The 13,045-nt window shown below is 39.5% G+C and overlaps 1 protein-coding gene across 2 annotated transcripts; it reads right to left on the bottom strand.

The window, feature by feature from the left end:
* Positions 1-3,444: 3,444 nt before the first annotated feature.
* LOC146481566 (prolactin-releasing peptide receptor-like) lies at positions 3,445-9,238 on the bottom strand. Of its 2 annotated transcripts, none has more exons than XM_085108203.1 (3): positions 8,805-9,238; positions 6,434-6,493; positions 3,445-5,563 (listed from the first exon to the last, which is right to left on the bottom strand). In XM_085108203.1, exon 3 carries the CDS (start codon positions 5,541-5,543, stop codon positions 4,671-4,673), a length of 873 nt encoding a protein of 290 aa, XP_084964329.1. In that variant the 5' UTR covers positions 5,544-5,563; positions 6,434-6,493; positions 8,805-9,238; the 3' UTR covers positions 3,445-4,670. The 2 variants fall into 2 exon arrangements, with proteins under 2 accessions (XP_084964329.1, XP_084964330.1); XM_085108204.1 differs by lacking the exon at positions 8,805-9,238 and adding an exon at positions 6,685-6,883.
* Positions 9,239-13,045: the final 3,807 nt, after the last annotated feature.

Here is a 13,045-nt window from a genome sequence, read left to right as displayed (position 1 = left end):
ACAGAGGCATTCACTTCGCCGTTGTACAACGGCGAAGTTTCGATCTGTAATATATAATTTTTTTTACTGTAATTCACATATTGCAAAGTTGGCGAATTTTTACTCGTTCTGTATATTGAAACAATCACATAATATGTGAAGGTATGTACACCCGTTTTGATTGAGTCTAGCAGAAAGTCATGTGAGGTTTGCTAGAAATAAATTAATCCACTTTTTAAAACCTTTTTCATATATTTGGCTGCAAAAGCATATGAAATTTTGCTGTCAAATTTACCGCTAAATATGAAGATCGAACACAAATTACTCAATTTCAGGCATATCTTCATTTGTACATGCTGAAATTTCATCTGCGAGTTCTTTGCTAGACGTGTAGTTCCTTAATTGCATTTATACACCAAAAAAATACTATGTTGTGCGGAGATTATTTGCGCATTTGAAACTCCTGGGATGTCACTGATTTTGTGCCATGTTTTGTCTGATTTTCAGAATGATACAGGCTTATTTATTTTTGTTTATTTAATTTAATGTAAGCTTAGCTTTATTTGGCAAGTTAAACGACAACAACAGACATCGAGTAGTTCTAGCAATCATGTGGGCGGTCTCACGCTTTCCACCCTTGAAATCAAGTTTTAAAACACGTTTTAGTTGTACAATGGTCTTAAATCATTTTAATAGTTCGTAAACCAATTTGCAAAATTCGAGAAATTCGATAGGTACTGTAAACAAACAATCTGATAAAAACACTCGCCGCTTGAAAGGTTAATCTGCAAGTTACTTCCGATAATTTTCAATTTGCACTCGAACATTAAAGTGTATAGTGTTACCATCCAAATATCTTCATTCAAGAAAAAAGAAAATCAGTACTCTTCATCAAATAACTTGGAAATAAACTTATGCTTACGTCTTTAAGTTTGCTTTCTCCCCCTGGCTCGCGCACTTGTCATCTGTGTGACGGAAAAGCAATGATTCAAATAAATTGGTTCTCTTCATCAAACCGAACAAAGGAGTTTGACACAAACACACAAGAGAATTAAAACTCCAATCAGTCATAAACTATCACAAATGATAGTAAATTCGTACCTTTTGGTGAGCTGTAAACTCTTCAATTCACGACGACGTGAAACTACTACTTCTGACGTCGTCGACGTGATCAGGACGACGATCTTCTTAGGCCGCATCTGCGCAATAACGCTCACCCTACTTCCGTTCGTCGTCCTCCCGGTCGTCGTCGTGGTTGCTTAAGCTCCCTATTGTCGGCCCCAGTCTGTTTTTGCTATGAACCAAATATCTCCATTTTCGACCAGATAAGGAGAGGCACGACGACGTGAAACTACTACTTCTGACGTCGTCGACGTGATCAGGACGACGATCTTCTTAGGCCGCATCTGCGCAATAACGCTCACCCTACTTCCGTTCGTCGTCCTCCCGGTCGTCGTTGTGGTTGCTTAAGCTCCCTATTGTCGGCCCCAGTCTGTTTTTGCTATGAACCAAATATCTCCATTTTCGACCAGATAAGGAGAGGCACGACGACGTGAAACTACTACTTCTGACGTCGTCGACGTGATCAGGACGACGACCTTCTTAGGCCGCATCTGCGCAATAACGCTCACCCTACTTCCGTTCGTCGTCCTCCCGGTCGTCGTTGTGGTTGCTTAAGCTCCCTATTGTCGGCCCCAGTCTGTTTTTGCTATGAACCAAATATCTCCATTTTCGACCAGATAAGGAGAGGCAGACCGTCCTACTTGAAACGCACGCAGTACCCATATTGCCCTAAATCTCATCGCAAACTCTTTGGGAGTAAGCGATGTCTGATAAAACAAAAACTAAGAACGTCAATCGAAAATGAAATACACCAGAAAACAATTGGTACTGTTTTTATGTAAGTTTTGAGAGCCCCAGGGTGGCTAGTATGAATGGCAATTAGCAACCCCTCGTGGTGCGATATTTCTGGCACCATTATTGTAGTTTAGTCCGAGAGCCCTCCGGTGGCTAATATATGAATGTTTGTTATTTGGCTCGTATTATCGGTTATAAGTACTCCATGGCTAAGTGTTTTTTTGGCCTTATAATGGAGTGCACAGATTGAAGGCGCCATCACAATTTTCCAGTTGTTTTCGTTTTTACTAGACAGTTTACTAATTTCATTTTCCTTCTCTGTTCCTCTTCCCTGTCTTCGTTTATTTTCTTTCCAAATGTTTCCAGCGGCGGTGACTGGGCACACAGCCGTAACTTAAGCGGCCTTTAGCCCTCAATTTAACGCATTGCATAGCTTTCAAAGAAGCTACAATGCTTAAGAACGGATCAAGGGACAAATAACCGTGATAAGAAGCACAGCATCTTGCACCAAAAGCAAATAGCCGGGCCCGGCAATCTGACAAAAGCTGCAAGATAATGTATAGTTATTACACGGTTCAAATCCTATCCTTACAACGATAAAAAGAGAGGCTATACTGCCACCAGACGCACTGAAATGAGCCATACCAAGCCTAAACTAAATGCCACAAACGGCATAAGAACGACAGTCGCTAAACGGAAACGTAACAACAAGAGGTCAAAATGACCTTTGAGATCAATTACAACACATGCGACAGTTAAACACATGGCTTTGTTCAGTGTCTATCGCGCAAATCCTCCAAATCATAGATGGCATTTAAAAAGAAGAAAATCCAGCGCTAAAAGAAAATTTTACCGGGAGCACCGCTCTTTTCATAGAGAAAAGGGTGTTCTTTGGAAAACATAACCCGTGAGGGCAAAACTCTTATTTAGGCTAAACACGCACATGAGAGTCGCGTAGGCCTGTCAACCCCATTATGCCATGTTTATTTTCTTTCCAAATGTTTCCAGCGGCGGTGACTGGGCTTCTCCTAGTGGCTTTCAGGATCCAGCCAAAGGAATTGGCATCTAAATTGGAGTCAACAGTCATGGCGTCTTAGATGGAACGATTTTGACTCCGCTAGTAGTTTTTCCTGCGAAGACAGAGCACGTGGCCAGGTACCTTCAGCATCTACTGGTCTCTACGCGGTCGCACTCCGATGTAGATTCAACAATTTACGCCATTCAGTGAGCTTGCAATTTAGCGGGGATACCTTCTCCCACCAATTAATAATCCCATCATTCACGCTGTTAGTGGGGCCGCCAGGAGGCTGAATTAAACCCCTTTGGTTAACAAGATACAGCTTGTGACAGCTGATATGATAACAAAGGTTGTCGGAGCTTCGAATTGAGACGAGTTACTTGAATTAAGAAATCTATGTATTTTTGTCAAATGAATGCTTTTGCCAGTTGAGGCCGGGTCCTTCATATTAACGTTTTCATACTGAAGTAGGACGACGTCGCCTTTGAAGACTGGTTAACTTTGACAAAATTTGACCGAATTAAATAATCCGTCTGTGATTTTTAAACACAATATTTGCAAAGCAAATAAAAGATTTACTTAGTGGGGACGGACCTATAGATATCTATTCTCAAAGTTTTTCGTTGTGAAAAAACTGACAGGCTTCCCTTATCTTTATTACCGACATTGAAATTTATTCGAGGCGGATTTCGAGGCGACCATTTTTAATTATTAGCATCTTCGTTCCTGAAAGCGTTAAGTTGTTTTGCTTTATAGCTATTTTTATTTATTTGTTTGTTTGTTTTGTTTAATTATTTATATTGAATAAATGAAGATAAAGTCTTGCTAGGCAATGGGTGCTTTTACTGAGCAATCAAGGAGCAGGATACCTGAGATCACTGTAACTCTGAGTTTTACGTCCTGAGGCGAATATCAGACAGGCTTTTGATTGCGATGAAAATTAAATATGCATTGGGTGTTTACATGTACAAGATGTCTATCTTTATTATAATAACACTCTGCGGGCTTATTGTGCTGACAATAAGCGTTAGCTATAGTTTTATTGTGTTCATGTAGGATCTAACTTTTCATCTCGTGGCGGCATTTAGAAATGAGTTCAGATCTCTTGTTTATAAGTGTTGTCTTGTCGGCTTTAATTATGTAATTTTCCCCCCTAAACAGAGAGTGTATCGCTTTGCGTTGTTGTTGTAGGTGGCTGCAGTGGTGAGAACAGGCCATATAGTTGTGTAGTCTGCCTTGTTGTCCTTTAGAGTTCAGAGTTCGCAGTTCTGTGCGGTTTGCGTAGTTCCTGTTCCGAAATGAGAGTTCATGCTGGGTGTGTCATTGTTTTTAAATGTCTGTCTGTCAGACCGTTGAAGTTTTTTTTCCTGTGGTGTCTTCCTATGTTGCACGTACAAACCAATGCCAGGAAGACATTCTTAGGCCTTATCGAAAAACACTTCCCAAGAATAAAAAATCTAACAAAATCTTCAACAAGAACACCGTCAAAGTTAGCTACAGTTGCATGGATAATAAGGGAAAAAAAATAAAAAATAACACAACCAAAAAGTGTCGGAATAAAGACAACTTCTCCTTGGACATCAACTACCTCTCCTCCAGCTTAGTTTACAACGTCAACGTCACAACAAAGGAAGACACCACAGGAAAAAAACTAAACTGGTCTGACAGAGGGGACATTTAAACAACGATACACCCAGCATACGATTCCAATCTTGTTATGAAATTTTGCTTTCTTCTTAAATTTTACTTCTCTTCACGACGGAACATTTCCTTTTTATTAGTATTCTTTCTTTGATAGGACTTTTAAAAGTCTTAGTTACATGGCGCCTGTCATCTGCCTATTGAAGCTTATGTAGAGCCATGGGTTAATGGCACTGTTTGCGTGGCCGAACCAATAGCAGAAATATATGGCTATCGGTGGTGCACTCTCCCATTCAGTTATTGCCAGGAAGATATGATACGCATGCGCCGGAAGCCAACAAAGAGCAAAGATAATGACGACCATGACAAGCGCTCGAACTACTTTTCTGTTTCTGAGCCGTTGCCGTCGTTGTGCCTGGACGGTGTTTTCCCCATTCTTCTGATGAAACCACAGCTTTCCAATGGTCTTAACGTACAGGATGGTAATGACACATAGTGGAATTAAATAAGCTACGGCGAAGAGGTAGAGTAAAACACCGCGGATGCCTGCGGCCTCGTCCCCCCAGATTTCAAAGTTGAAGCTGCAGTGGGCGCCATGTTGACTTAAGCGATAGGTTACCGGAATTATAGACATTAGAGCCATTGACAAGAGCCAGATAAGTGGTGTAAGAATTTTAGCTTTTCGGAACCATACACGACGCCGACATGGAAGGACGATGGCATAAAACCTGTCGACTGCAATGAATGTTAGGGAAAGGATGGAAGCCATTACTGTAACATAGGTGCTGAATATGACGACACGGCATGTGAAATCTCCGAAATCTCCTTTAATGGACCATTTGGCTTCGGTATAAAGGAAAGCAATGGAATAAGGCATCATAACCAACGTCACCAGTAAATCCGCCACGGCCATGTTGACGAACATGAAGCTGGTCAGTGATCGCACTTCAGGTTTCTTCCACACAATGTAGATTAGGAGAGTGTTTCCCACCAAGGACACGATCATTGTTATAGCATACAAAACTGTGAATAAGATCTCGTTGCCCATCTTAGATTTGCACTCAGTATCTGTCAGGAAATTAAAGATCAGTGCATAAAGTTAGTGTAGAAGCTTTTCATGGTGCCTTGACTGCATGGGAAGAGACCAGCGAGTGAAGTTCAGTGAACTATACGTGTAACGAATGTTAAATTCACAAGTATAGAGGGACATCTCATACATTTCTCTTCACAGACCACCTATGGTTTACCTTTGCGTGGTAACTGCCTACAGCGAACAATGTAACTTCCTTTCGATCAACCAGGTGTTAGCAAAGACGAGTTTGGCGAGGGTCTGTTTTTCACTATAGTTACATGAATACTTACTGATATTAAATGGAAACATCGGTCTCTGTGGTTGATAGATGTATGATTATGAAATTTGGTTCAGTAAGCATAGCTTCTGCGTCACATAACAGCTAACCGTTTCTTGCGTAGACCTGCTCATGTTCGGACTGAATGAACTCTAAAAAAAAAAATCAAGTGCGACCTTCCCTAGCACTCGCACACAGCTCGGTTTCCGCACAAACCCTCAAATTCTCCTGAACGACCAAACTCTCGCGCGTTTTAGCGTCACGTAATGCAAGTAATTGTGATAAATGATAAACAAAGCGGTCCCAAACGGTTGGTATGAGCGAACTAAAAGGCCTTCTTTTTATTAACAACACTAGCAGCAGCACAACAGCGCCTATTTCCACGTTATAATTGCAAGTATACACCCCAAGGCAACGACAAAAAAAATGTCATTTTTCTTATGCTTTCGCTTTTGCTAGGCCTATGCCTATGTTTACGTCGCCAGTGAGAACAAAGCTAACTGAAGAGATGCCGTGCCATTCAATTTTCATTAGGAATTTAAACTGAAAAATTAACAAAAGAAATAAATAAAAACATGATGTACCTTACCTCTCTGTATTCAGTTGTTATGTATCCACTATCTTCAAATCATGAGGTGTCGGCGAGGAACTAAAAACATAAAAAAAAAACCCTTGAGTTATGCCAACATAAATACCTCACCACTTTTATGTCAAACGTCAAACGCTTTTCTTAAATGAAAAAAAAAACAAACAACAATTTGCATACTGAATACTAAACAGAGAGTACACAAATAGCGCTATCTATGAGGCGCTTTGCCCAAAATTATGTATTGAGCTTACTTAACATAACCGCATTCACGAAGTTTCTGTTTTTCGCGGTGTCTTCTATTTCCTTATATATCAGAATTGATGCGAAAGTGTTGTAAGAAGCAAGAACATTTGGGCGAAAACACCAGATGAGTACGTATGCCCGCCACGGAGCAATTAAACGTTTGAACTTTGCATCCTCTTCAGGTGGACGCGCAGTTGACTTTATCTATACGTGTATTCCCCATTAAAAAATAATGGGTATGGTATTGCATTACGTTATGCAAATGCCTCCGAAAATATAAGGGAAAATTTGTCCATAACGAAATTTAAAATGACCAGTCCAGTTGTCTTCGAAATTATGTTTGACGCACTAAACGCGTAAGAATACTTAATGAATACTTCCTGTCAAGATCTTTCTGTTTCAAAAACAGAAATAATTATTAAAAAAACCGATTCTAAAATACGGCTGTGGTACTTGATAATTCGGTTAAAAATAACTTATTTTTATGAATGTCAATGTTACTTTAAATGGGTTGTATGCATGCTTTGGGCATTTTTGTCCCGTATATTCTCTGGGCCTTGAAAGATCACCTGTCAGTCATATGATATCTCCGACAACAGACCAATTTCGATCTATTAAGCTTCTTATTTGGCTACAAGGCTTTGGGGAATAAAACAACAGAAATTACATTGAGGTTCAGAGATGAGTAATTCATTTCTTTTGTTGTATTCCCCTAAGCCACGAAGCCAAGCTAGCATTTTTTTTAAAAATACATATAAATTTGTATATTGTGATACTATAACGAGTGAATTTTCGAAGGCAAAGAAGACCTTTTTGTGTTTTGTTTTACTGCTTTATTTTTTATTATTCACATGTTTGACTCTTTCTCCCGAAGTTTCAAAGCCCTGCGGGGATACCTTGAAAGAGTTTAACCAACCTTGTTAAGAGCGCTGTATCTCATATAACCTTGTAAAGGACAATAAACACCTGACTCAAACTGAGAAAGTCCTGCTCTTAATTATCAACAACTCGGAACATTGGCCGAGATAATACAAATTCAGAGTTTGATTGACTTAGCAGCCAAGAAATATCAGGCATTACAATATTCCTGTAAAATAGCGGTCATTAAATAGTCTTCTGGCTGTCCTCGCTAATTAAAATACAAGCGGCAAGATCTAGCCATATAGATATATTTATTCGTCGTTTTCACACACCAATTACTCCATTCCCACTTATTGGATATCAGTGGCATTATTGTAGTCAACTACCTGCTACCTCGTTGGCTATCAATATAATATATCTCAATTGCAATGCGTGCTCGTAGAATATTTGCTAAATATAACTTTCGGCGTTTGAAAGATAGCAGGTGAAATTTTTTTCAAATAGAGAAAACGTTGAAACCTTGACATGTGAATCTAACCTGAGCGTCATAATAATATTGCAATCTAAAAACCTGACAACAAGTTTACTGAACAGGTAATTGCGTATACAGGTGGTTATGTTTCTGCGTATTAATTCATCGAATAATTTTCTGTCGCCGTCACGGCTATCTTAGACCTCGCAATAGGCCTTATTCGCGCTATGGTCACTTGATCTATAATGGGTAAACAAGTTCTGAACGAACGAAATGACCGACGATCAGCGCGGGGAGGATAACGCAATTGTTTGGACCAAAAAATCTTCGCCTTTTGCCAAAGATAAACTTCTCAACAAATGCAAATGCACGTGGAACGTTGTGGGAAAAGGGTATTGTTATTATGTTGCAATTTAAGAGCGGCTGACTGAGAATATCGTGAACTCGCGGTCAAAACTGAAATTTCGGATTTCCTCATATTTTCTCAGGAGAATCCCTTTAAACTATTTACGAAAATGACAATCAAACTTTCCAAAGATTTTTCGTTTTCGAGAATTCCGGCATAATGTGAAATGCCGTGATCGCGCGGCAGCCGGCGTTAAATTTTGACGAGAAGGAAGACGGCTTAGCGTTTTGAAACTTGAGTTAGGCCACAGGTCACCAAAGCGTATGTGACACAAGTTACCATGCAAGCGTGATTTAAGAGTTTGTATGGAGTTAAAATTAAATCGAAATTTAGACAACAATACTCCCACAAAACCCACAAAAAATATACTTAAGTCTGAAAAAGCTTACCCGGCGTGTTTTGCTGTGTTTTGAATGCTTCTCAGTGCTTCTAAACGCTGTTTAGAGCGGTTTATCTCTCAGCAGCTGGTCCACGTGCATCACTGTATTATGTTAATGACAAGGTAGGAAACTAAAAGTCAAATTTGAATAAAATTTGGCCCGTCATTTGAGGAGAGCACTTCGAAAACCTCGCTAAAATTTGCTTGAAACTTAAGCACTCGCTTAACTGTCTCTCCATATGGCAAGAAGGATGATGTGCGGTCCTTCCTGAGCAGATAATTTTCGGCGAAGTTGATTTATGGAGACACAGGCCTTCGTTGAAAACAAAGTTCATTTCAAATTGGGTGCCATTTTTGCCGCCGAAAGAGCCGTGTCGCTGGAATGTTGGAACAAACTCACGGTCAAACCTAGGCACGAGTACTAAAATGTGCCCAGCCGGGGAAATCCACGGGAGCCTTTGGCACGTAACCACACACACCCCCTCCCAGCTAAGTGCAGTTCTGTACCAGCCAGCCGGCCTTGTTGTGGCCTTTTTCAGTAACGCGTAAAACATTTTTTTGTTCATCAGTTAGCCTGCAAGGTGGTATAATCGAGCTGGGTTCGCATTGACGTGACAAGAGAATATAAATAAATATACAACTTATACCGAATTACCTCGACATATTTGCTCATCCACGAAAGTGACTACATCTGTCACATCTTGCACCGGATGTAACTTCGTACCAAAATTTGATTGTACTGACTGTGACTTACCGAAAACGACTAAGCACTCATCGCCAGATCTTGTCAAACGACTTAGATTATTTTTTCTTCTTGCCCTCCTGCTCGCAAGGAATAAACCGGTAATGAGAACTTCGAAAGACAAAAGGTTTAATGAGCCGTTCTCGGCAAAACAACAACTTTGCGAAATTCAAGGTTTTTTGGAGAGCGTGTATACAAAGACAAATTTTCAATTTCTTTCAGTCAGCTTTTATTCAATAAAAGCTAACTCGTAAGTTAACAAGTTGGAAAATTGCGAAGTTAATTCATAATAAAAAAAAATTACGGTAATAATACAAAAATCAATTTATATTCTCAAGAGACGTTTCTTGCTGTCACGCCAAGCACGGCTGGCTGGTACAGAACTGCACTTAGCCGGGAGGGGGTGTTTGTGGTTTGTTACGTGCCAAAGGCTTCCCGTGGATTTCCCCGGCTGGGCACATTTTAGTACTCGTGCCTAGGTTTGACCGTGAGTTTGTTCCAACATTCCAGCGACACGGCTCTGTCGGCGGCAAAAATTGCACCCGATTTGAAATGAACTTTGTTTTCAACGAAGGCCTACAGGTGTCTCAATAAATGAACTCCTCCGTAAATGAGCTACCCAGGAGGGACCGCACATCATCCTTCTTGCCATATGGAGAGACAGTTAAGCGAGTGCTTAAGTTTCAAGCAAATTTTAGCGAGGTTTTTGAAGCGCTCTCCTAAAATGACGGGCCAAATTTTATTCAAATTCGACTTTTAGTTTCCTACCTTGTCATTAACATAATACAGTGATGCACGTGGACCAGCTGCTGAGAGATAAACCGCTCTAAACAGCGTTTAGAAGCACTAGGGGGCTTCACACTAGAGTTTGTAAGTATAATCTAAGTGCACTTGAAACCTACTTTGAGTGTGAAGGGGTAAAACCTACCAACTTGAACTTTACTTAGTGACCATGGAAACTTTCGCAGCTCAAAGAAGCCGAAGTACGCCGCCAAGTATGGCCAACACCACACTTGAGAACGTACTTGACCAATAGGGAAAGGGAAACCAATTGAAAGCCACGTGCTGCGGTGCCAGGACAGACGGATAAACATTTTGCCGTGAACTAAAATTAATTAAAAAAAAAAAAAAATCAAAATGGATGGTTGGAGATACGCCTCGCAGTTTGAGGACTCCATGGAACAGTCTTTTTTGTAAGTAAACATAAAAAAGAAGGAAAAGCCGATTTAAACTTACGATCTTATTTGAATTTCATCTTTACGGAGAGCCTGAACCATCGATTTTCAGTTCAGAAGATGTCGCCTGTTCTTTTGTTTTGTCGCCAAGTACTCGTAAACAATGAAGTACCTATGCATTTCCTGTAATGTTAAAACTCTCTGAGTTAAAATTAAAGACAAAATAAAGAGTAAACAACACAAAACGTTTTTCCGTTGTAAAGGCTTCATGATTTTCCGGCGAGCAGTCGCATTTCTGATTTTACCTTGAACGATGATTGACAGCTTGTGCTTCAAGTGTATACTTTGTCACCAGGTGTGAAGCCAAGTTTTCTAAAGTGCGACTTGAGATTTTCAAGTGCACTTGAATCAAGTGCTTACTTGAAACTAACTTAGCTTGTAGTGTGAAGCCAACAACTGAGAAGCATTCAAAACACAGCAAAACACGCCGGGTAAGCTTTTTCAGACTTAAGTATATTTTTTGTGGGTTTTGTGGGAGTATTGTTGTCTAAATTTCGATTTAATTTTAACTCCATACAAACTCTTAACTCACGCTTGCATGGTAACCTGTGTCACATACGCTTTGGTGACCTGTGATTAGGCATCCTTCTGAGGATGCGGTTTTGTTAAAATATTGCTGGAGGATTCTTATTTACATGCAGTTTTCAAAGTCCGAAAATTCCTATTTTCAGCATTTCGTTGACACTTGAAATTGTAGAAACTTTTCGGACAAATGTCGTGTCCTGGTACATCGAAATTTGTAGCAAGTATTATACCAGAGGAAAGCTCTATACATGCACTGCAACATATAAAAAATCCAGCTTGGATAATTTAAAATCCAAGCGTTGACGGAAGTAAACACATAGGGAATTTCATTTTTTTTTTCAAAAATGGCAGTGGTCACGCAAGTACAAGTCAACAAGTTTCAAATAAATTTATTGTTTATGTTTCATTTCTGATGGAATGAAACGAAGTTGTTATTCGGAAACAAAATCTCATGTTTTGATGAGTTTATCCTTATAAAAATAAATTTTATTCCAAGTAGGTGATCACTGATCGCAAACGAAAAAATGAGAAGTTCATGTGTTGTCACGCTTTCCTCGGTACGCCAGTGTCAACAATGCGAAGGATACGAAACAAAACCAAGAAACATTTCATATCAAAGTGCATCCGAAACCCCCCACAGACGATAATGTTTCATTACATTGCTAATAGGCTTGCGTGAAAAAAACACTTTTGGTTCAGTAAAGTTGCGCAAAAGTTGCAGTTTTATAAATCCTAGGTCAAAGATGCATCTCATCCTCACTGTCAATAAAATGTCGTGACAGGCCCTACATTGAGCTGGACAAGCGAAGACGAGAATTCTAAAAGCTGAAGAATAAGGTATCTGTGCTTTTAATTTGCAGGTCCTAGACTATATATCATACAGAGAACTGAGATATCAGAGCCGGAAGAGAAAATTATGCTTTCACTTAAGTGCAAGGCTGGCCATATTATTATCTTCAACAGCTACACGGCTATAAAATATTTGCATGAGCACTTACCGTTCCAATGCCTGCAAAATAGGAATTTAATTAACCATCCCCGAGTAATCCTGCGAGTAAAAGTCCACCTTTCTCAGTCCGATCCGTATAGAAGAGCACCAGAAAATAACCAAGATTGTTTGCATATTATGGCCATCACTGTGTACATAGCTATTTTAAACTTGCTATTTGTAAACAAAAACGCAAAATGGTTATAAATAGCAATGTGCGTAGGTCAACACTGGTTCTTAGTTTGTAGTGGTTTACTCGATACTAGAAACTGTTTTTCTTCTTCCGCGATGTCATATTCTGCAGTATCTATATATTTTGGGCTGCATTTATGGCTCCGTGCTCATTAGACGACGAGTCCGGTTGCGGTCAGAGTTCGTACTATTCCAGACGTAACTAATCGATGATCAATGACATCAATGAGTAATCGATGGGTAATGCTGCTTTGTGTTGTCTTGTTTATAGTGGAAATGCACTGAGCTAGCCAAAGCTGGTTAACGTCAATTAGCAATCAACTGATTAGTCATTGATTATTAGCGATGATCAATGGGTAATCGATGACAAATCGGTGAACAAAAATTTTGTGGCCTATCGATTACTCATCGATGTCATTGATTATTCTTTGATACTTCTGATTGCTCATTGATTATCTTTTGATTACCCATTTATTACATATATTATTATTATTATTATTATTATTGTTGTTATTATTATTATTATTATTATTATTATTATTATTATTATTATTATTATTATTAAAAAC

The sequence above is a fragment of the Pavona decussata genome, unplaced genomic scaffold (genome assembly GCF_977016875.1).
Source record: "Pavona decussata unplaced genomic scaffold, jaPavDecu1.1 SCAFFOLD_49, whole genome shotgun sequence".
Lineage (NCBI taxonomy): Eukaryota > Metazoa > Cnidaria > Anthozoa > Scleractinia > Agariciidae > Pavona > Pavona decussata.
The sequence above is the reverse complement of the archived record's forward strand: the minus strand, read 5'-3'. Positions and strand labels throughout refer to the sequence as shown.